Raw genomic sequence first — 25,404 nt, forward strand, 5'->3', positions numbered from 1 at the left:
CAGTCAGCATACATGCAAACATGCGATCAGGTTTATGCCCACCATTCGTCCGTTCCAGCAGCCAAAGCAGAAGAGCGTGCTGCTACAGTCCTGGCTGGCTGGCCTGAGCATGGCCCCTCAGTGCTCTGCACAGACACTCCCAGTGTTTCCTAATAGCCTCTCTGTGGACACGTGGTGGAGAAGGGCGAGAAAGAGATGGCAAATGGTGCTTCTTTCCTCTCGAGTGTTGTAAAAGCAGCAGAAAAGCAGTGCAGGAAATAAAGGCAGCTGATCTTGTAGCACATGAAGCATGGAAGGCATTATGTGTGTGTGTGTGAGAAGCATGAAGAGGGAGGGGATGTGGGAGAACGAGAGAGAATACACATGTACACACACATGCCTGCACACACACACACACACACACACACACACACAGTCGGTCAGTAGCATCCATCCCTGCGGCAGCACAGTGGAGACAAAGAGGTGTGTGTGGGCGAGGTGAGCGAGGGCTAGAGAGACAGAGACATAGCGTGCACACCGGTTGAGTGTTGAGCGCTTGCAGAACCTCTCATTCGCTTGCTGATTGCAACTCCACTGGATTTAGTACTGTACGTACCCCTTCAGGATGCTCATGTATTATTCACGTAGAATGCATTGTTGTAGCAGAAAAATAAAGCCCGTCATCTGCAGACTAAACCCCCTCCCCCCACCCCACCCCACACACATGGACAAATTTTGGTTGCCTGGAAACCTAATTGACTAGACAAAGAAGAGGAAGACGCCTTTATTTGTCACATATACACATTACAGCACAGCAGTTGAGATCAGAGCAGCACCCCTGGAGCAGAGTGGGTTGAGGGCCTTGCCCAGATGCCCAACGGTGGTGCAGGGGCTTGAATCAGAAGACCTTCTGATCAGTAACCCAGAGCCTTAACCACTGAGCCACCACTGCCCCAGCTAGTTATGCAGTTAAGAGCATTAATATAGACATAATCCTTATCCTCTGTAGTTTTTCTATGGAGCACTTGAATTACTGGAAGGCAGATTCAATATTAAATTAGATAATATTGAACTTAACAGCTTCAGTCTTGTGTTACACTGCACTTTTGCTATTTAAAGCTTGAGACTCTTTAGTAGCCTTCTTAACATCTCAAAATGTTAAGACATGAACGTCGAAACAGATCCACTCGACTGTGATTTGTGGACTGATTAGTAAATCTAATTCATTTTTCGTTTTAGTCACGAGTGATCAAATCAGCAGTTATTTGTAGCACATGTGGTAAATCCAAAAAAAATAAAATGAAAATTGTTCATCTTTTTTTTTTTTTTGCATTGGCATGGTGATAATCAAACTGCCACTTTCTACCAGCAGAGTGCGCTGCAACAAGAACTTCTTGTGCAGTGCCTTCCCACACACACACACACACCCACATCCCCCCCCCCCCCCCCCCCCCCCCACGTCAGATAATGACACAAAGGCACAACTCATCCCTATTTAACCACAAAACTAAAGGAGTCATGTCATGGTTTTTAATGTTTTCCTTTTGTTTTGGGCGTGTAATGTATCTGTTTGTGTAGGTACAAGATCTGCAAAGTCACAAATCTCATAGTCTCCCCCGAAGGGATGCATTTTATCTAATAGAGGACACTGCTCCACACCTGCCAAAACACGCCGTTCGAAGTCCAGATGTTACTTCCGCAAACGTCTATGTCACAGCATGCACTATTAGCATAATCCCGCCCAAAGGCAGGCGCGAAGAAAGAAGGCGAGGCTTCGGTGAATTCAGGCGCCACGTCGCAGAGCCGCTGGGTGTGTCAGTGCGAAATCAAATCCCCTTCCGAAAACGGAGGAAATCGGGGATCAGTGGTCACTGTTTATTTATATAAACGCTGTTCCTGGGCAGTACGACCCAAACGTTTACTTGTGCACAGCGCATTTTACGGAGAACGGCTTCCTGAACCTGGGAGAGTACAAAGCAGGCTATACATGAAGACTATTCCTGGAAAGTGGGGCGATTCCCACTTTGCTCAGACTTTCAGACGTTCTGAATCAGAACCTGTACATGTGTTTGATTATTTGATGAAGTATCTACTATTGACTGTTCAAATGTGGAGTTTTGTGTTGTGGCTCAGGGCTCAGTTGTAGGCCTCTGCTAACGTGCTAGCCAAAGTTTGCGAAGGTGCCTCAGAATTGAAAGTGTTTGTTTGTACGTGGGCTGACAAACGTTGCTTGTAGCTGCTGTTGTGATTGTATCTTGAAACGGTTTACATCAATCGGATCACAAGGATCTTAGCTTTCTAAAGCTATACTGCATGAGTACTAGGGATGGGCGATATCTTATCGTTAGCGATATAGCGGTAGAAATTCTCCCCACAATATGAATCAGTCTTCCCGTGATGATAACGATAAAAGCCTAGCTGATGACGTATTTCTGAGAGCGACGGTCTGCGACCCATTCGCAGCTCACATGCAGAGCGAAAACAAGTACTGCGGAAGCGTGAGGAGGTGTTTATCGCTAAACAAGGAGCTACATTTATAATCTGGAACTGGTTTGGTTACAGAAAATCAGGTGTGCGGCAAACGACCATAATATGCAAAGTCTGCCAAAAAAACCGTGGTTACAACGGAGGAGACAAGAGTCAAGCAGGCCTAAAGTTAAAAAAATTCCTACTCGGACGAAAATAGTCGGCGCACTTGCTCGACGTGTTGCCATTCCAAACTGTCGAGAAGGAAGGATTCGAGCGAACGATCCATAAACTGGACGCACGATATAACACGGAAGTATTTCTCCGGAACGGCCCTGTCCGCGCTGTATGAAGAGTGCCGTGGTAGCTTACAAATAACTCTGTCTACGGTGGAGTTTTACGCCTTGACTACAGACATGTGGAGTAGCCGAGCGACTGAGCCATACATTAGCCTCACGGTCCACTACATAACGAGTGACTGTTGCGTCCAGACAAGTTCGTTTCCAGATGACCACACGGGTGAAAACACTGCAGGTGGCTTGAAGCGGTTTCTTCAAGAATGGGCTTTAGATGAGGAGAAACAGGTGTGCCGGACAACAGACAGTGGAGCTAATATAGTAAAAGCAGTCAGTCTGAACATGTAGACAAGACTGTCTTGCTTTGGCCATTGTCTACACATTGCTATTGGTAAGCTTACTCTTTCTCTCTTGGTGTCGGTGTATTTTATGCATGCACATTGAGCAAACATGAGCTTAATCTTTACTGTATTTAAAAATGCTTTTCTTACTTAGTATTTTGGTCTCGTTTCCAGTCCAAATATCTAAAAATTCTTAAATCAAGAAGCATAAAGTAGATAAGTAACTAGTACTGGCACTAGTAACTAGTGCTTTGCACTATTTTGTAACCTAACTGAAGACATAGTTGGGATTGTTACTTTTTGATACAACGTTTGCACTATTTTTACAATTTGTTCAACTTACACTACCTAATTGGCAGCATGTTCCACATACGTCTTTTACTTTTGTAATTTTCTAACCTGACTGAAGACATGGTTGGGATTGTTACTTTTGCTGTTTGCACTATTTTTGCCACTGTTTGCACCATGAGAGTATGAATAGATACAGAATCGGTGTTTACATTTCTAACTTGTAATTGATTTGAATTATTAATGTGTGATATTTTTCAGTACAGTTGCACTATATAAACAGTATCTGCACTTTTACAGAAGGAAAGTTTATCTGCAACTTCTCCATTTCTGCAAGGCCTGGTGTTTGGATTTTTACTGCTTTTTTAAAAAATTCTTTTATGTAATTGTAAGGTATATTTTAGGAGCCTATATGATGATGGGTAAGTTTGACTTTTGGCTCAGCGTTTGTGTTTCTTAGGCCCTCAAGACTGCATGCAGCAATCACTTGTAGCCAAAAACAGTGGTGAATGGGACTATATTTATATCGTCACTGTTATCACAATAAATACCAGGAAATACCGTGATATAGTTTTAAGTCCATATCGCCCATCCGTAATGAGCACTTATGTACACACAGGAGCTGTGTACACAGCACTTAATGTGTCGGAATTTACATCATATCTGAAAGGTAAGAGAGTTACAGAATAAAAATTTTACCAATGTGAAATGTTCTGCTCAAGTCGTGTTTGCAAAGTTGGTTCCGCTTGATCATCTGCATTTTCTGAATCGGACTCAAACTGATACAGTAAAATCGACGACATGTTGCTTAGGAGCTTAGAATTGCTTTAGAAACCTTGGAGGCTGAAGCTAAGGCAAGGGGCGTTACATTTCCGACACACGCTTGAGGTTTTCGGCCAATCACGACGCAACGGGTCAGGTGGCCAATCAGAGCACGCTGGGCTTTTCGGAAGGAGGGGCTTTGGTGAAATCGGAGCGTTTCAGGCAGCCTGGGAATACAGGTGCTGCAATAATGTACAGATTGTGACAAATTCCTTTTTTGAACATTAAAGCATGTTAACCTATTCTGTGACACCCAATAAACAAAATGATGAACATTAAAAAAAAAATGTTTTTAAAACATCACATTTTTATGTAATATTTAAATTTATGATATGACCACTTTAATAGACGAGGATCAAAACTGCTTACAACAAATTGGGTCCCTTCCAAACCAAGAAAGGAAAGACACACTCCTCCTCTACAGAAAAGTGTGCACGATCCAAATTAGATTTCTTTTAAAATGTGGTAATATTTCATTTTGAGATCCAAGACATGATGAGGACTAAGAGTCAGAGCATGTGGGACTTATTAGTAAAACTATCACACGCTTGTGTTTTATAGAGCGTAAAAATGAAAAAAAATTGAGAATGCCGTCATCTCAAGAACACACACTCTCACACACACTCTCACACACACTCTCACACACACTCTCACACACACTCTCACACACACTCTCACACACACTCTCACACACACTCTCACACACACTCTCACACACAAACAAACAGGACCAAGACAAGAGGTGTGTTAAAAGGACAGGCCCACTGAACCTTCACAGAAATCTGTTATGTTCTACAGGGAGTGGGATGACAAGACACCACACTCCTGTCTCAGAACCGGGACTAACAACAGATTCAGTCTGATGTTTCTGAGAACCACTGCCAGGTTTTTAGACTAAAAACCAACTTGTCTAACCAGTTTCTTATAATGGAGAATGTTAAGTCGGTATCCTGTGACGTCAAAGTCCTTCACGCATTATTAAAGACTTGTCAGTACATTTCCTGCACAAATCATTGTTAAAGAATAATTTTGGGAAATAAACTTCCAAATAACACATGGTGCAAAAACCACCTCCTTTTACTCTGCTTTGAGGAACTCACTAACCCATAGTGACATATATAACAAAATATAATCTGTACTTCACTGTCAGCAAAATATAAAACTAAAATTAACATAGAAAACAGGATAACTCTCACAGATCATATGCCTTATTATACTGTAAATGAATAAAAAGTCCAGCACACCGAGTATTAGTGCATCATCAATATACGAAAGTAAAACTCACTTGATGCTTATTACATAAAGGACATCCAGGATGCACTGCATCACGATAACAAAAGCTGGAACGAGTCCATAAACCGTCGCAGGAATTCGTAATCTTGTTCCGTGATCTACTTTTAGATCCGTATGATTGCAATCCATCTAGATTATTTTGTGAAAATAAATTGGCCACTGCTTAGACCGGAAACATTTATAAGTTCTCTCATTACATACAACCAAACAACAGCCAGGACACTATGAGGGCAATGTGGTAAATTAATTACGTAAGTAAAACATATAAAATCTAAAATCACGACTACATAACAACTCTATTTACTTGTTTTCGTAACCAGTTTGCACGTCTGAAGTTTGAGGGATGTAGATATCTCGACAGCTCTGGCACGTTTTATAAAATCTGGATTGTTTTCCACTTTTCGTTTTAGTTTAGAAGAATTTCTTTAAGCTGTCCTATTTCGGGTTTCATTTGTTCCGTGGGCAGAGCAGTTATCACGGTATCTATAGTACGCACAAAACTCGTATCATGGAGCGACGTTAAGCCTTTACTCATCAAGTCAAAACTCAAGGGCGTTGTTGAACTGTTTTTTGACCTTGTGCTTGTGTGTGATTGTGTAAACTAGAAACAGTTATAACGTCCTATGGAAACCTGTGGATCATATCTTACTTTACAAGCACACATTTACATAGCTCAAGACTGAAATGTGCAGTGCAATAAATGTTTGCGAGTGGAAAAAAGAAAAAAACAACAGTATAATTTTATTATGTAGATATAAAGGATTCTCGGGATGCCTGGCTTTAGTGCAGCGTTGGGGAAGCAACAGAAAAACGTGCCCCATGACATTTCTAGTGTCTGTGTGGTTTGCAAGACTCATTTACACTCAAGAATACTAAGACAGGTTCTGCTAACCTATAAATGACTAACTTTCATTCAAATAGAAGGAAGTCACAGACAATTAAAACACAGTGAAGTTTACCTTGTGGAGTTCAATGGTATCGATCCACTGGTGCCGGAGTTCGGGATCTTCAGCCCGTAGGTACCAAATGTTATCATTTACACTGATGTCGAAGCGGCACACGTCAAACTCATGAGGCTGTGCGCACAGACAAAAAAAGATTAAATCGACGTATGTTTCAACCACGGAACTTAAAACGCACACCTCACATGTCAGGATTCAGACACACAAATGGTGAAGAAAATGATCACAGCACACTTATACTCCCATCATTGTCGTACAAATGCATACAAACAATACAGAACCCCCGACCCCCTTTACTGATTCTTCCTTACTCACAATTTGTCCAGTTTAAAATATTGTAATAAATGATGTAATCATCCAGAACTGATAGCTGATAGCGTGCTGGTCAAAACGGTCTAGAAGTTTACTGTGTCACACTGTATCATGTGATGCCAACAAAATACTTGTTTTTTCCATGGCAGACTGTACAATCAGTTATATTCACGGTAAACCGCAGCTCTGTCGAATGCTCGAATCTGATTGGTCCGAAGTTAGCATTATTTTCATAGAACAGCACAGGAAGCTCCGGCTGTAACACGGACGATAAGTCAACGTTAATGCGCTCGTTCTAATACGTTATTGTTTCTATAGTAACAGTTCGTACACAGGGACTCCAAATAATCCAAGAACGGTCATAAAAACTAAATGAATTCATTAATGCTAACAAATACAGATTTTAAAAATGCTTGTTTAAGAGAGTAATTCTGATCATGATTGATGTGGTGAGCATGTATAGCGCTTTGTGTGTGTGTGTGTGTGTGAGTGTGCGTGAGCGAGCGGGCTGGTGAAGAATGACTGTTTATTGCAGCTTTAACATCATTTAAAACAGGAACTTGCCCTCCCATTAAATCTAACAAATAAACCGGTAAAATCTGCAGAGAGTCATTTATTAATAATTTAAACATTATAATCATTGGCAATTTGTTATGGTATACGTGGAATAACATACTCCTGGCCGTGCTGTTATAAGTAATTAATGCACTTCACTCGCAATGAGAGAGTGCTCCTCACAGCAGCGTTCACATTCCGGTGTTTTAGTCCAAAATTTCCAGCGCTGCCAGAACCTATTAGTTGGGGGTTTTGTGGTCACGAAGGCGCTATATTTGTCCGCCAGTTTAGTAATCCTGTCATGATTTGCTTTTTTTTTTTTTTTAACCATGACAGCATTACTGTGATGCAAATCATACAGTCTGAAGCAGCTTTTATAACATTTTTGGCCACGTCTCTGACTGATTTATTCTGACACTTGAGCTCTTCACTGTTGAAACAGCAGCAAGTTTTCCTCTCATCGTTTCACTTCAGCTTCAGTGTTTAATTCCCAAACTAAAGTGAGTCAAACCGCACCAAGTTCCAATTACTTCCAAACTAAAATGCATGCAAGGCCTTCTCCACAGTATCTACAAGAAACAGACACGTGCTTCGAGTGGTGTTTTGACTCGTTCGGCACTCTCCCGCAGAGCGCTGTTCTGCTTTCACTGCTTTTGTCTGCTAATCTGATAAAGATTCCAGTCTGGGATGGAATAACATCAGCACGCTGCATACTTGCCTGCTTACTGAGGGCCATTTCAGCTGGGACTGTCATCCGCATGCTGAAAAATTACCACATGGCTCTTGCATCATTTCTAACGCATACGTGCTTTGGAAAGACGGCATGTGTCACAACTCGGCATCTGTTTCTAATTAAGAAACATGACTAAAGGCCGATCAAAACGTTATACAGCGGTTGTATTGAAAACAACTAAATGCAAAGTGAATACAACAGCTGACAGGATAAAACATTAGAGAGCTATGTGATGTGTGAGGTCTATCTGGACTGAGCTAATAAAAAGTAAAGCAGGTGAAAATGCAACTTCTGGACTGGAAAAGCTGCACTAAAATCTGCTCTGCATGACTGTTTCCGCATACTTGAGGCTCTATAACAAAAGATCTGTGTAAGAACTCGGCCGCCCTGAGGATTTAGAGACAGGCAACAAGCTGTGCTTGTTCAAACACGACCATGGAGTACACTCCCGTCTTTCACGGCTTCTCTACACTCCCTGATTCTTTGTCATATTAATACAAACTTTCTGAATTGAAAAGTACAGCGTAATCGTATATTAACCAGCTACGACTTTTTAGCGATGTTTTTAAAGTTTTGCTATTCTAGTTGTTTTGTCTTTGGAATAACTGTTTAAGTCTTAAATGTTTCGCCAATCATTATTACATACTTGGGTGGTTAGGAGTCTATATCTAGCACGGATGGATCTCTAAACTGCCCCGATAGTATAAAACGGTCATAATATTTTATTAACGATAAATATGCTAATAAAATACAGCATATTTCGTTTCATTTTGGCATTTTATTTGTCATCGAACAGATTGAATTTAAAATTATGCACTAAAAATTCATGCTCTAAAATAGTGAAAGTATCGTAGCATTTTCAGTCAAACGTTTCAGTCACCATAACAATATTCAAATCTTTAGAAAATTTCATATTTTCATAATTAAAGGCATGTATAATTTTCATGGATGATATGTGGCAAACATGGCACATTCTGGCTCGTAATCGGGATCCGGATCGTTCGATGCGTTACTCTCAGTAGGCTATACGTAATCATCAAAATCATGATTTTGTTCGCGGACAGCTTCATCGTCAGACCCACGAGATGAAAAACACGATGACGAGGTGAAATTGCTGGACAGACTAAAGGACTAATGCGCTGCTGCATTGCTCTCTTTATGTAGAGATGAAGCGAGGGCTAAATCCAACTGGCTGTTGAATAGCACGACGGAAACCATTAGCCAAAGTTAAATATAACAACAGTTCGATTACAACATTTCAGCTCTAAAAAAACAAAGCTAAAAGAAACACCATTGTAGGTCACATGTTATAAAGATTAACATGCCAGTGGTTCAGGGCGCATTATTCTTTTAAAGATTTTTGGATATGGTGATGCTAAACCCAGGGAGGGAGCCTTACCTTGATGACAGCTTTGCTGAGACAGAGTGACCCTCGGCAGCCATACTCTCGCTCGTGCTCGAACTTATAGTAGCTTATTGTGTTGTTCTTCAGTACAACCCAGCGGTCCTGCCACCCGTGGATATAGTTGGTCCACTGAAAGTAAAGCACCAGACACAGTCTTTACAACACCATAGGAGAGACCTGTATGAGCATTTCCCAAGTATTTACTGCTATAATTATAAAATGATTCTTGTGCACAGTACCTAATGAAAAAAAAAATTGCATTTGTATTTAAATGTAAATTGAGCTACCACCTTAACCACTGAGCTACCACCTTAACCACTGAGCTACCACCTTAACCACCGAGCTACCACCTTAACCACCGAGCTATGACTTTAACCACCGAGCTCCGACTTTAACATCAGAGCTACCTCCTTAACCACTGAGCTACCACCTTAAGCACTCAGCTACCACCTTAACCACTGAGCTACCACTTTAACCACTGAGCTACCTCCTTAAGCACTCAGCTACCACCTTAACCACTGAGCTACCACCTTAACCACTGAGCTACCACCTTAACCACTGAGCTACCACCTTAACCACTGAGCTACCACCTTAACCACTGAGCTACCACCTTAACCACTGAGCTACCACTTTAACCACTGAGCTACCACCTTAACCACTGAGCTACCACCTTAACCACTGAGCTACCACCTTAACCACTGAACTACTTTAACCACCGAGCTATGACTTTAACCACCGAGCTACGACTTTAACATCAGAGCTACCTGCTTAACCACTGAGCTACCACCTTAAGCACTCAGCTACCACCTTAAGCACTGAGCTACCACCTTAAGCACTGAGCTACCACCTCATACACTGAGCTACCTTAAGCACTGAGCTACCACATAAACCAACGAGCTACCACCTTAACCACAGAGCTACCACCTTTACCACAGAGCTACCACCTTTACCACAGAGCTACCACCTTTACCACCTTAACCACAGACCTACCACCTTAACCACCGAGCTACGACTTTAACATCAGAGCTACCACCTTTACCACCGAGCTACGACCTTAACCACCGAGCTAACACTTTAACCACCGAGCTACCACCTTAACCACCGAGCTATGACTTTAACCACCGAGCTACGACTTTAACATCAGAGCTACCATCTTAACCACTGAGCTACCACCTCAGACACTGAGCTACCACCTTAAGCACTGAGCTATCGCCTCAGACATTGAGCTACCACCTCAGACACTGAGTTACCTTTAGCACTGAGCTACCACATAAACCAACGAGCTACCACCTTAACCACAGAGCTATCACCTTAACCACACTGGAAAAAGACCAGGTGATTTTTCCCTAATCTTCAGATGTCCAGTTTAAGTGAACCTGTACCCATGATTCCTGTTCTTGGCTGACAGGAGTGGAACCCGATGTGGTCTACTGCTGTTGTAGCCCATCCACCTCAAAGTTCAATGTTTTGTGCATGCCGAGATGCTTTTCTGCTCACCACGGTTGTAAAGAATGACTATCTGAGATTCTATATCTTTCCTGGCATCATGAACCAGTATGGCCATTTTTTTCTCTAACCTCTCTTATCAAGGTGTTTCCACCCACACGACGGTCCCTATATCACATCTTTCTGTGTAAACTCTAGAGTCTGTTGTGTGTGAAAATCATGGGAGATAAGCAGATCCTTAAATACTCAAATCAGCCCATCTGGTAATCCAAGCCACAATCAAAGTCACACTCTTCCTTCATTCTGATGTTTAATCTGAACATTAACGGAAGCTCTTGACCTTCCTGCATGGTATTTTTTTGCAATGTGCTGCCGCCACATCCGCCGCATGATTGGGACGGTGAGTGTATGATGACTGACCTAAAGCAAATACTTGTTTATACAGCATAACTCATTTAAAGATAAGGAGTGTTGTTTTGTTTACTTTGTGCACAGCCATGTTTATTCGAGGTCACTCTGTAAACAAGGCAGGAACTCGTAGTTGAGAAGACTACCCCAAGTATGAAAATTTATAACCTCATCATCTTTCATTTAATATAAAAGTAAATAATTCTAATGAAATTTTTCTCTGCGACATGCTCTTCTTACAGTTCGTTCGTACAGCTGAGTTGGGTTCGAGTTCTCATAGCCAGAACATCACCTGCCCCAGAGCAGGTCAGCCACTGAGCGTAGGTTACTATGGCGATAAACACGTGCCACTTTCATGGTATCTAAATCCCAGGGGGTTGGCACAAACTAAACTGAAACTTACCTGGCTAGCCACCTAAACTGGCTTCATGGTACTGACCCCTGACCTGTCTGAGAAATGTTTTCTCCTATTGGACACCACTGTACCTGCCCCTGCAATGTCCCCCACGTGACGTCACAGTGACAAAATTCTCACAGCAATAGGAACAATACAGCACTAACAAACAAGTTAGCACGACAAGCAATGAACACATCACAAATATATCAGTATAAACATATTTAATGTGTGCCTTGAATTGAGTGCTCCTTTAAATCTCAGGTGTATGAGGTGAACAGGTGTTTACGTCACATGGTGTCAGTAAGACCGCAGCACGTCGCAGTCAAATGTTAAAGCAAGTGTTTACAGCTTGTAGTGGGGTTATTTTTTTATTATTGTAATAATGGTGAGTGTGATGTATAATTTACCTTGCTGAGGATTCCTGCCAGCTCCTCCGCTTGCTCCGATTCAGGATCCACATCTTCATCTGAACTCTGATCAGACATCAGACTTAACTGCGACAAGTTCACTTCAGGCGGCTAGCTATCTTACACAACCTCTTATTTCTCCGTTTTTAATATATATTAATTTTTAAAAGTCCTTCTTCTTATGTATCTCGGGAATGCAAGTATTTTTTTTTATTTATCTGGAGACGTGCCGAACTAAAAGTTGAGACGCGGGACACACACGCACACACAAACACTGAGTGGATGTAAATCCCTCGCGCGCTGTGAGTAAACAGGAGCTCTAGCTAGCAAGCTAACAACATAACAACAAACAGCCAATTATTTCGGATTAGTTCAACGTCGTTTATTTAATTTCATAAACAACTTTTCCCTCCTTACAAATCCTGCCAGAAGGCTCGGTTTTTGGTTTCGACAGTCAAAAAGAGAGAGAGAGAGAGAGAGAGAGAAAAAAGAAAAGACAGCGACTAAAATGTCGGTTGTTCGAAATGAAAGTGTTCTAATGACACGTCACGAGGCGCTTCAGCAGATTAACGGCTTTTAGTGAGAATTCTAACCGATTCGTTATTATTTAAACTCGGGTTTAGTCGCGCGCTGTTTGTGTGTGTGTGTACGCATGCAGCTAACGCGGAACAAGCCTGGATCTCGGTATTGTCCCCCTGCAGGCCGTGCAAAGTACTACAGCGTGTCATATAACTACACCATAAGACTCATGTGCTGTTAGTCCACAATGTTTAAAGGTGCAGTTGGTCATTTTTTTTAATATTGTAGACTTGCTGTAAAAAAAAAAAAACTAAACACAGTAGAAACCCTCATAGAATTTGTAATGGTTATAATGGGAATTGTATTGGTTTTAATGGTCCCTGTGGGTCTCTACTGGTAATTTGTTGCCTTCTATTGGTGGCATATTATGATACCATTAAGGACCAAAAATGGTGATGGAAAGCAGCTGACCTTAGAAAGATTATACTTTCTGCAATGGTTTCTATTGGGTTTTTTTTTTCTTCAGCAGGGCTGCTACTGCTGCAATCATAAAACTTCATCTCATGACTCTTATTCCCAATATGCTCATAGTGAAATGACGTACTCAGAGCCCTGACCTCAACCCCACTGAACACCTTTGGGATGAATCACCCGACTGTGCGCCAGGCCTTCTCACCATGTCTGACCTCACTAATGCTCTTGTGGCTGAATCAGAAAAATCCCCAAAATCTAATGAATGACAAGCCTTGCCAAATGAATGGAGGCTGTTATATCACAAAAGGGCGAACCAACTTTAGAATGGGATGTTCAACAAACACACGTGGGTATGACGGTTAGGCGAGTGCATACGTTTGGTCTTATAGTGCATCTCAGAAAAATTTCACAATGTTGCAATTCATTCATTTTCAGTAAGTGATTTATCCAGGTCAGTGTCACAGTCTAGCCCGGGAAGACTGGGCATTAGGCAGGAACACACTTTGGATTGGACGCTAGTACATCTCAATGTCCCATTGCACACATTCACACACTCAGTCACACCTAGGGGGAAATTTAATGTAGCTAAACCAATCCACCAGGTGCTGTATGCTGGGATAAAGTCACATGAATTTACAAGTGTTCATTATTTTCCACAACTCATTCCAGTACAAAAATACCATGATGCATATGTAGGGGTGGGTTTGATTGGGGAGATGAAGGCTTGTCTATAGGTGTGTTCGACTTAACACAGGTCTCAGCTTGATCAACACCTGGCTTGGTATAACACATGATGCTTGATCTGCATCACCAGTGCAACATGACGAGGTACGCCATAATACATTTTCAGAACCGAGCACTGCAGATGCTCCACAAAGACTACACAAGCTTGTAATCCAGTTGATGAAGACAGATCACAGTCCTGATTCACTAGACTCTTTGCTGGCAACCATAGTCTAAGACCTTTCATTTTGTGCCTATTCAACGTGCTATAATGTGCGGTAATGACATTATATACTCAGTCACTAGGTTACAATATTTTTCCCATGTAATCCTAATCAGGTAACATCTTTTATGTAAAATAAAATAGATTTACTAGGAATCCCTTCACAAAGACACACTGTATTGAAAACAGTATATAGCCTATTAAAATGTGAAGTGTTTGTGGTTAGTAATAGAATGTGACTTGCCCCACAGGTTATAATATAGATACACATACAGGGACAGTCGTACTTTAATTTTAATAAATTAATGACTAAAATAACAATGGCTTTTATACACAATACTTACTTTGCAATAAATTTATGTTATTTAAAATACACAAAAGCATTGCTTAAAAAAGTAGAGCAATTCTCTCTAAAAGGTACAGACAAAAAAATGTGGGCAATATGAATATTGCATATCGCATTGCATCTGAAGGGATTTATTTAATTTACAAAAGGTTTTTAAATATATATGTTAAGCACCAGACGGAGAATTAGTGAATTAAGTCAGATCCGTTTTTTAAACAAATAATGCAACAAAAAAAGACACCATTACAAATGAAAGAGTGCATTTAATAGCAAGTGTTCAGTCTTATTTCGTGTATTTGATTCTGGGAGATTGATTTTGAACTGTGTTAGATCATTATAACCTGTCAAGCCAGTCCTCAATCGCTTTCTCATTATATTGTGCACTCTTTTGCCAGTCCACGTGCCAGCGCAGGTTGGCAATGACCTGTGTGTAATTGTTCCCAAGGCTCTGCTTCCACTGCAGAAACTGCTGCTTGTTGTATTGGCGGACGGCCTCGGTGACGTCGGGGTAATCCACCACTGAGCGCAGCAGCTTGTCCAGATACTGACACACAACAGGGTACCGGGATGCCACGTTCTTCAGCTCGGCGCCATCCATAGACAGATCTGATTAGGATAAGATAATAGAGCATCGATGCTGGTGAAATATTATTACCTACTGTCTGGATTTATTGTCCGCCAAGAATGCCTGTCTTGTTAACAACTGATGAGAGGGTATTTCCATAATGCTAATCCTAATGATTAGTGACTACCTGTTCGCAGTCACATCAGCATGCCTGGATACGCTATTGTTCTGTAACTGTTAAAATGCTTGTAAATGATTCTTCTAGCTTTATGTACAGTCCAGTGCTTTATTAACACGGCCAGTGGCTCACCGAATAGTTGTGGTGGGACACTCGAGCCATCCGAATACGCGATGTACTTCCACTTATCCATCCTCAGCATGTAAGTGGATGCGTTAGCGTTGCAGCCATGGTATTCACTGAGTATCCAGCCAGGATGAGGTACAGTGGACTGCTTATTACCCTGTGAGGTCAGAGGGACCAGAGAGTGACCACTCAATCCTTGTGGTATTGGGATACCTGCAAAGTCTGATACACATAATACAAAGAATTATAACATGCCATGATGTACTATGAGGCAGTGTAACTGCACTGTATATTTGGACATTTCAAGTCCTTCATGGGTTGAGTCAGTTATGCTAGAGCAGGAGTATCTAAATCTAGCCTGGCTGCAGGTTTTCATTCCAGCCAAGCAGGAGCCACGTCTGATTCCAGTTGTTTAAAGAGGCCAGAATGAAACGGGTTTATTAGTGTCTGAAAGCTGTTTATTTTATGCAACACATCGACTGTTGGAATATGAATATACACTATAAGGCCAAAAGTTTGTGGACAGCTGACCATAACACTCAAACGGTATGTGCTTGGGAAACATCCTGTTCTGGATTGAGCTCTTATAATAAACTCTATTGTTCTAGTAAGGCTTTCCACTAGATTTTGGCGCATGGCTGTGGGGATTGGTGCTCATTCAGATACAAGAGCATTAGTGAGATCAGGTACTGATGTCGGGTGAGGAGGCCTGGGGTGCAGTCGGTGTTCCCGAAGGTGTTCGGTAAGGTTGAATTTTTCCACTCAAACCTTGGCAAATCATGTCTTCATGGACCTTTGTCCCCTTTGTGCACAGGGGTATTGCATCATGTTGGAACAGGTTTGGGCCTCTTAGTTCCAGTGAAGGGAAATTGTAATTCTACAGCATACAAAGACATCCTATGGTATAGGATGTCTTTGTATGCATATACTATTGTATAGGACCTATACAATTGTGTGATTCCAGGTTTGTGGCAACATATGGGTGTGGTGGCTAGGTATTTCATACAATTTTCTAGTCAGCCAATCATGTTGCAGCAGCACAATGCATAAAATCATGCAGATACAGGTCACAATTAATGTTCACATCAAACATCAGAATGGGGGAAAATCTGATCTCAGTGATTTTAACTTGATGCCAGACAACGGGTTGATGCCAGACAACGGGTTTGGGGCAGGTTGGAGTATTCAGAAATGGAAATTTCTTGTTGATAATAGAGGTCAGAAGAGAACGGCCAGAACTGTTCGAGCTCACGGGAAAGTTCAACATCAGGTTACACTCCTTTCAGGCAAGAACAGGAATCTGTGGCTACAGTAGGAAAAGACTCACTGAAACTGTTTTTCAACTCTCCTTTTGTTTTTGAACGTTAATCAACAGTGCTAGGTTTAAATCACATAAGCACTTCGTGTGTTCATAATGGGAAATTCAGTGAACAGAACAGATTAAATATGAAGTGTGGAATGCAGGACTCTTTTACACTCAAAAAGCCCAGCTGCACCACAGATAAAAAATAAACCTTGGAATTTTACATCTGGATCATGTTAATTTGGTAAGGTTCACCGACATGTGGAAGTTTATGTTTAAATTGTTAAAAACGGTTAGTGTTCAATTTAAAACGTTACTACAATAAAAAAAAATATCCAGCTGGTCAAGAACCTAGCATATGAAATAAAAATATAGTGTATAGGCCATGATCTAACACATTTCACTGGTCTTGGTTTTTAAAGCAGCATCAAACAGTTTAAAGTTGCAATGAAAACATCGACAAGCCTTCCCCGTAACATATCCCACCCTCTCTGTCAAATCCATGTATACCTTGTGAGCTCCCTTTTAAACAAAAGAGGCAGAGCTGCACAGATCTGTTTAGGCTGGAGCCGAAGCTAATTTCTTGGCGAAGCTAATTTCTGCACATCTCTACGTTTTTCTGTAGTGTTTTGGAACTTATACAATGACTACAAGTCTAGACTTTTAAGCATTACGAACTGGCCCTTTAAAAGACTGGGGAGATATGCTCCTGCTGTTTTGGAATAAAAACTCGTAGCCATGTTGGGCCTTTGTGGAAAAGATTATACATGGACCCCATGTCTAATATCAAGGAAAACACTGAATATACATACATTGCAATGAATCTTTAAAAGCAGGATTTACAGTACATCTGCTATTATAAATATTAAATAAATATAAAAACTATATAAATATTGGTAGCTCTGCAATTAAGACGTTGGACTTCTGATTGGAAGGTCGTGAGTTCAAATCCCAGCACTGCCAAGCTGCCACTGTTGGGCCCTTGAGCAAGGCCCTTAACCCTCAACTGCTCAGTTGTATAAATGAAATAATTGTAATGTAATAAATCATACAAAACAAATCAGAAAGCAACTGACCAGTTGCAGTTACAAATCTAAAACCTTATTATGAAGACAATAATTTGTTCGAAGGTACGTTTGTCTTTTAATTGAAACGCCGTGACTACAGATTTATCGGACACATTAGTAAATAATTGAATTCACCAAGTACGGAAGGATACAGGTCTACAAGAGAGACCGGTAAACTGATCTCAGTCCCAGACTTAATCCCTGGCCCCATCATAAGTAAGGGAACGTGAGAGCTGCCTTCAAACATGGACATCTTATAGAACTGCCTGTGCTCCATGGCCAGATCCCCATGATCCGAGGTGAAAACCAGGACTGTGCTGTTTATTAAACCTGTGTCTCTGAGAGCAGCAATCACTTCACCTGCGCCAGAGGGACGTTATCAGATTTCAGTATAAGATCATACGCGATGCATCAAGCACAGCAGATTAGAACTGGCGCATGAAATGTTCGACATAATCTGCTTACCGAGCATGCTGTCTGTTTCGGCACACATGGCATAATAGCTGACTCGGATGTCTCTGATCTCCTGCTCAGAAAAGTTGCCGCTGCAGTTTTTGGTGACGGTGGAATAATAATCCACAGGGTGCATTTGAGAATACGGCAACCACTTCGGGAGGGAAACTTGCTCCGTGGAAACCTTTGTGAAATTGACATGAGGTTAATAGTATTGAAATTTTATAAGCAGGGTTCTATATTATGCTCGACGAGCAAAACTTTTAAAGACAAAATGTAAACAAATTTAGAATATACAACCTAAGTAAATAATAAAACATATCTAACTATGTCGTTCTTTAATAAAGTTTAAAAAATGAACCATTGGCAAATTGCTGTGGTATAAGAGGAATAAACACCTGATGTGCTTCTATAGGGCAATGATCAAACCTGTGGTAGTAACAGTACCTCCGCTTTATACTGAGCCATGCTGCACTACCTTGTGGATGATTATTTTCCTATAACAGCACACCCTGTCATGTTTCCTTCCTTACATTATTACTACAGCCCTAGTTTGACCACCGTATAACACAAATATTATTCTAAAGCTACTGTTTCAGGTCAATGGCAGTATAAAGTATAGCACAGTACAGTACAGAAGAACTCATTCCTAAATAATACTCTTGCATTTTTTCTACTTTGTCTCTATCTACAGCATCTGTTGTGCATGTGTGACTTCCACAGATATTTTCTGGGGGTGAGCACAAAACCCATTTATGCAAAACTCGATTAGAATGAAAGCATGAGCATTTGCTGTGGCAGTCAATAAACCTTAAGCCAAAACACATTTTAGATTTCAGTCTAAGGTATTTGTAAATTAAGCTAGAAAGTGCCCCGGATATCACAAAGCCTTCAGGGAAAGCACGTGCCTTTTATTGTGTTGAGCTGACGTTCGATAAACCTATATAAAACCTGCTCTGTTGAGATTTTCTCTCATATCTGCGTTTTTAAATGTTTGTTGACATCATTCAACAACTGCCCTTAAGAATCCAAGTGGATTTCAAGTATACGTTTTGTTTTTTTTCTGTGATGAAAAACAACCTGCCTTTCTGAGCCAGTAGGGCGAGGTGCGGAAGGTGGAGCCTCCAGCAGTGGGACCCAGCTCCTCTGTGGGGTATGGATGAGGTAGATTCAGCCCCAGGTACAGAGCAAAAGGCTGTGACAGAGCTGGGGCTTTTTGTCTGATCCACTTCACAGCACTGTCCGTGGTGTTCCAGTCTTTGGTCATGACTCTAACTGTGGATCTGTTACCTACTACTTCTGCCACTGGACGACCCTCCTGCCTCAGAAGAAATGCCACTTCTCTGGTCCACGCCTCCACACGATTGCTGGCCAATGGTGTTTTTATGCAGAATGAAACACACACACAAAAGATTGGTAATATGTATTTATTTCATGCTGCCACAACAATACAAAGTGCTCTTCACATTAGAGGCGTGCACAAGTTTTATTAATCCTTCCAAAGCGATCATTTCTCCCCGATTTTGTGACCTGACAATTCGCACCCACCAGCCAGGTCTCCCCTGTCATAGCTACCAAACAGGGAGGGTGAAGGCTAACACATGCTTCTTCCGAGATCTATCCAATTGCATCCTTTTATAATGCTTTCATCATTCTGTGTCACAGGACAGCATAAAATACACTTGATGGAAAGAGCTCTACTCTGTTCTGCGTACCGTACATACGTACGCTTAAGATTTGGCTAGTGTCGCTGTGATTAACAGGGAAGAGTAGGCAATCCCTTCCACCCAGAGAGCATAGCCAATTTTGGTCTCTAGACTCCCAACCACACATGGCTGTGGCATAGTTTGAATTTGCGATCTCCAGATGTTAGGGGCGTACACTTTTCTGTCACACCACTCAGGTGCCATTTTTGTTGGGTCCCATGGAATCCCAGTCCAGATGCACACCTACTGTATAATAATTAACATTACATGTATTACAATGTAAATATAAGAGTTTGCAGGGGAAAAAAAGATATCAGAGATTTTTGCTTTCTGCATTTGCACTTCCTATTTAACTAGAAATAATAATAATATTTATTCCAGTCACCTGACCGAGTGGCCCCCTGACGTGTAGTCTAGCTTCCCCATCCGGTGGGTGTGATACCCAGCTTTCTGCAGATCATCCATCCATGTCGTGGCGTTCTGAGGAAGGCATTTGTAATTGTTCCAGGCCTGAGTTAAGTGGATGAATTTCCCACTCCACATAGCTGTCAGAGGACACATACAGTATAATGAGCTGTAGGAACAGCACTGTTACTATGGGATAAACCTCTAGTCAGTGCACAAGTCTGAAGTAAAATGTAAAATGAGTTTTTAACTTGTACCTGCCCTTGAAGGGCAACAAATGGGAGAATTTGTGTAGGAGTTGAGGAAGATCGCACCCATCTGCCGCATGTAGTTCATATATGGGAGCTGGACAACTTGATTCCCAGGGTGAAAAGTCAATCTTCCATCCTGGAGATGAGACAAAGTCAGTGTTGAACAGAATTTTTTTTCTACTTGCAGACATGTGAGAGAAGAAAAGCCTTCTATCAATTTTATACACTTGGAGTACATCACATAGGCTAGTACCATAGAGTTAGAGTAGTAGATTTATGCTATTTATGTCATGCTGGAACAGGTTTGGGCCTCTTAGTTCCAGTGCTGACAATTGTGTGCTTCCAGCTTTGTGGCATGAACCACACATGGGTGTGATGGTCAGGTGTCCACAAACTTTTGCCCATATAGTGTATGACAGTATGGGAAGAACACCTGGCAGTGTATGCATTATGGAAAAATTGGGTATGCTAATTTTTTGCCTTTACATTATGTGACTATATTCTGACAGCTTCAAATTAGCAACCCAAGCACTTGCTTGTCCACTATTATTAATGTGTCACTGAAACCACATGACGCGAAATTAAATTTAAATATGTTTCTGTTCAGTAAATTTAAAACAATAGGCTGATCGGGTCTTTGACATTGTTATGAGTTTTTTTTTAAATTTATATTCAGTAAATAATACCAAAAACATTGCTGTACAGTTTTATGAAGCACCATTTACATTATATTGTATGTATTATATACACAAATGACATCATTATTCAGATATTACACACCTCTGACACTATTAACTTTGTCATATGTAGTAATGTGACATAATTGTCTTGTTACGTTGCAACTATAGCGACGTCAGTGAGACGGACATTACAAATTACTGATGAAGAAATAAAGTAGTTTTGGTTAATTCATGTCTGTGTGGCGGCTTGTTCTCGGCCTTCGCAGATTTTCATTGTTGAGAGAATGGTAATATCAAACCCGACCCATGGCATCTTTCGTTTAATGGAACACATACAGTTTCCATTTGTATCTCTGAGTGCTAAGAGATAAGATACCATTTCCAGTAACCACTTTTTTCTGTCCTCAAGGTTGTCCTTGTTCATGGGAGATTTCATGCCACGTACTACTGGATTTTAAGATTTAAGGCAGTCGACCAGCTGATCAAGTCTTCTGATCAAATCTGTCGTCTTCTCGCTGCCAGCAAAGTCTGGGTGGTGTAGGTTCTCACTGAGTGAGAACGGATTCACAATCTCTGTCTGTACATCTCCTGATATGTGATCTACCAAAAATATGCAGTATGGCAGTATTTCCATCTGCCATTAAGCCTCATGTCCATAAAAACCAGCAGCTCAGTTACAAGGGCGTCACCGGTGGAAAACTGCAAACGTCCACAATCTACAAACCCAGCACAGCATGATGTCTTCCCTTCATACACAAGCTCCTTCCTTAGAGCCATTGAGTCACACATTAATACACAATCCTCCATTGACTGGACTCGCGAGACGGGACGTTTTCAAGTGCTCGACTTCTCAGAGAAATCCGGGCTCGCAGTTGCATCCTTGCTCGGGTGTGGCAAACAACGATACTTTCTTAAAAAGTCATAAGCTTGCGGTGAGTAAAAATGCATAGCAACCGCAAACTGTTTACCATCCTACGAGTACCTCGTGCCATCTGTTCTTTTTGAGGCTTTCGGTTCGTTTTCGATTAAAAACAACGTCTTTCTGAAAAGTTCGATTTAACATCTTTGAATTGTTCATTATTTAGAGGTTTCTGGTCATGGAGCTCGTTCATCAGATAACATGGGGCGGGGGGGGGGGTGTCCCTTCTTTTCACTTTCGCCATTTTAAAGTTCTCTGTGTAATTAGTTTAGCTGCTTTCTAGTCGTTTCCAGCTTGTAAGCCAAAGAATCTGTATCTATAACATTACAATCGGCATTATTTTGCTTATGCCTTTTGGTAGGTGGATGATCATCCTGCACCATTCTTCATTTTGGTATTTTTCTTGGATTGGTGATCTGCTTTTGAATAGGGCATACTGGGAAGACTGTAGGTACTGCTAAAGGCTTCACCTGATGTTTCACATCATCAGGGTCATCACAGGGATGTATACCTGCAAAAATTGAAATAATGACTAATACTAATTTTAGTTACATATTATTATAATATGAATTGTGTACGTCTGTCTATATACGCATCATGAGGGATCATCTTGTAGAAACGTGTATTTCATAACCATACCTCTCATATAATCTTTCGCCAGACAATGTTCACTGCAAAGGCAATGATGTGTAGTTATATAATTATCATGGCCAAGATTTTCAAGCCATGTCTCCAAAAGATCTGGATATCTATAACCGATAATGGTATGGATTAATATAGCTAGCAAAATAGTTTTTGGCAAATGAGTATGAGAATAAATCCTGAGGTCTAGTGATGCAGTGGCGGTGATCGTGAAGTTCAGGTTATTACTGATGCCATACTCATTATATAAATATTTCACCCTTGCAACAGACCGGTGTTTTTAACGTTAAGGTAAACACTGATAATCAAATACACATGTAAGCCAAGACTTAATTGTTATGGCTTGGTTACATTTCCAAGTTTTTAAGCATTGTTCGAGTTCACAACACCGTATCGACGGACAACAGTCAGCAACATAACGCAGGAGTTCCCAGACATTTTGGGTAAATGAACATTGTGAATTTTCTGAACTCCCAAGCTTTACCTACTATCTATTTATCTACTTTACCACACTATATCTACTTTTTATTATTATTATTATTATTCCAGATTTATACAAGAGGATAGTGGTGGCTCAAAGGTTAAACATTTACACTGTTTAAGGCTCAACGATTAAGGGTCTGGGTTACTTTACACTATTCATGTGTTTTATGTGACTTCCAGAACTTTTAAAAATATTAGCACACAAAATCCATCTTTGTCTATCCATCCATCCATTTTCTATACCGCTTATCCTATTGGGTCAAGGGGAACCTGGAGCCTATCCCAGGGAGCATCGGGCACAAGGCGAGGGAATCCCTGGATGGGGTGCCAGTCCATCACAGGGCACAATCACATACACATGATTTATACACTACGGACACTTTTTTTTTTTTGGAAAAGCCAATCAGACAATGCATGTCTTTGGACTGGGGGAGGAAACCCCAAAAGCACGGCGAGAACATGCAAACTCCACACACACAGGGCCGTGGTGGGAATCAAACCCTCAACCCCGGTGGAGGTATGAAGTGAACACGCTAACCACTAAGCCACCATGCTGTAAAAGAAATGAATTAAAACCAGAGTTGATGGTGAGTTTCTCTGGAGCCCTAGTGTGGTGAACCCATGGAAAAGTGACACTACTTCAGCTGAAAAGCCTGCATATGTGTTGTTATTTACTTAAGTGTGAAAAGAAATGTTTGTTCCCCTTTTTTGCAAAGGCTGGTTCAGCCAAACTCTGCACAACTTTCTGGCATTCTGACAAAAAAAATGGAGCAAAACAGCAGAAATGCAGACCAAAGAGTTCCCTAATGCAGAAGACGGCTGAGGGCACAAGAGACCCGGTGACATGAGCAGCACTAGGCAAATGTAGCTAATTTTACTTCCGGGTGACTTTTATTTTTGTTAAAATAATAATAATAATAATAATAATAATAATAATAATAATAATAATAATAATAATAATATGACCATAAGGCCCATAAATACCATTGAAAAGGACAAATAAATAGGTAGAGCTTAAGGAAAATAAAACCGTGGAGGAAAAAAGAAAAGTGGTAGTAGCGAGAGTAGAAGAGTGCTTTTTTAAATTTATTTATTGAACACAGGATTGACTTGTTTTTGTGATGAGTATAAACACAAACACACGGAACTCTATGGGACGCTATCGCCACATATTTCAGCCTCTGGTTCTGTTTTGTACAGAAAAAATACCTCAGTGACGTTAAAGAAATGTAGAAGTTTAGCCTGTTAAAGAAATGTACTTACAAATGCATCGGACATGACCAGCACTATATTTGGTCTCTGTTCTGATGTCCTGTTCAGGCACAAGCACAGAACTTGAAGCGAAAATACTTGTAGCACAAAGAAGGGAAATGTTTTCATCGTGCTGTAGTGAAGGTAATCACTGTTCTGACCAGCAGTACAGAAGCATGAACAGCTCCTGAGTGCAATACACGGGTTTGTTTATTCACGAATGGCACTACACTCTGTTCTGAAACAGGGATCTCTGCACTCGCAGAGGTTAACCTTTTTATTTCGATCTATTTACTTCACGAACACGGTATGAATGTTAATGAGCTCGGCTCTCTTCTGTTACTGATATCCATGACTCCTGATCAAAAACACAAGCCCGCATCAGAGCTCGAGTCCTTCCGCCAGAAACACGTGACCGATGACCACGTGACCGCTTCTGCACCGCAAAAGAAGCGCGCGCGGGGAGAGAGCGTCCTAGAACAGATTTATTTCAGGAAATTTATTATAAATCTTTATAATACTACTTTGTTTATTTTTAGGGCAATAGAGCCTTCTATTCCTGAACTATTCCTGTCCATCGACGGGACACAAGATAACATTATTTATAGGCATACTCGTTTTTAAGTTACTGAGGTTCGGATTAAACTAATTCAAACCACAACCACTACCACCACCCACTTTGAGAATCTCTGCTATCCTTGGGGGGGGGGTTGGGGGGGTTAGAAACCAGCACAACATTTCTAATGGTTTCCACTACAAATACCATTACACACCATCAGCTGTTAACCATTACCAAAGGGTATTCATTACATAGTAGGACATATTAAGGACACCGGTCCTTAATGGTATCCTCTAAACATAACATGCACCCAATAGAAGGCAAGAAATGACTAGTAGAGACTCACAGGGACCATTACAGTTTCCATTAAAACCCAACACAAATCCCCTTATAATCATCATTACAAGTTTTATGAAGTTTT

General features: G+C 41.0%; 2 protein-coding genes and 1 long non-coding RNA gene across 6 annotated transcripts in view; 1 reads left to right on the forward strand and 2 right to left on the reverse strand.

Moving 5' to 3' along the window:
* Nucleotides 1-12,793, reverse strand: part of cert1a (ceramide transporter 1a) — a 29,422-nt gene extending 16,629 nt beyond the window's left edge. For both annotated transcript variants that reach the window (XM_017451448.2, XM_017451447.3), the window contains exons 1-3: nt 12,111-12,793; nt 9,447-9,581; nt 6,445-6,561 (exon numbers count right to left, since the gene is read on the reverse strand). In XM_017451448.2, coding sequence (XP_017306937.1) covers nt 6,445-6,561; nt 9,447-9,581; nt 12,111-12,188 — 330 coding nt within the window. In that variant the 5' untranslated portion in view covers nt 12,189-12,793. The remainder of the gene's footprint in view (nt 1-6,444; nt 6,562-9,446; nt 9,582-12,110) is intronic.
* The window catches only part of LOC124626179 (uncharacterized), a 34,530-nt gene continuing 11,416 nt past the window's right edge, over nt 2,291-25,404 (forward strand). Inside the window, exon 1 of one of the 2 annotated variants that reach the window (XR_006980864.2) lies at nt 2,291-3,132. This is a non-coding gene — a long non-coding RNA (uncharacterized LOC124626179). Of the gene's footprint in view, nt 3,133-21,888; nt 22,062-25,404 lie in introns of those variants that run through there. The other variant, XR_006980865.2, reaches the window with a different exon arrangement.
* Nucleotides 14,506-24,847, reverse strand: arsk (arylsulfatase family, member K). Of its 2 annotated transcripts, XM_017451449.3 has the most exons (8): nt 24,437-24,846; nt 20,456-20,585; nt 20,179-20,338; nt 19,172-19,454; nt 18,100-18,271; nt 17,770-17,994; nt 15,271-15,486; nt 14,506-15,001 (listed from the first exon to the last, which is right to left on the reverse strand). In XM_017451449.3, exons 1-8 carry the CDS (start codon nt 24,551-24,553, stop codon nt 14,730-14,732), a joined length of 1,575 nt encoding a protein of 524 aa, XP_017306938.1. In that variant the 5' UTR covers nt 24,554-24,846; the 3' UTR covers nt 14,506-14,729. The 2 variants fall into 2 exon arrangements, with proteins under 2 accessions (XP_017306938.1, XP_017306939.1); XM_017451450.3 differs by lacking the exon at nt 17,770-17,994 and having other exon boundaries at nt 24,437-24,847.

The sequence above is a fragment of the Ictalurus punctatus genome, chromosome 22 (assembly GCF_001660625.3).
Source record: "Ictalurus punctatus breed USDA103 chromosome 22, Coco_2.0, whole genome shotgun sequence".
Classification (NCBI taxonomy): Eukaryota; Metazoa; Chordata; class Actinopteri; order Siluriformes; family Ictaluridae; genus Ictalurus; species Ictalurus punctatus.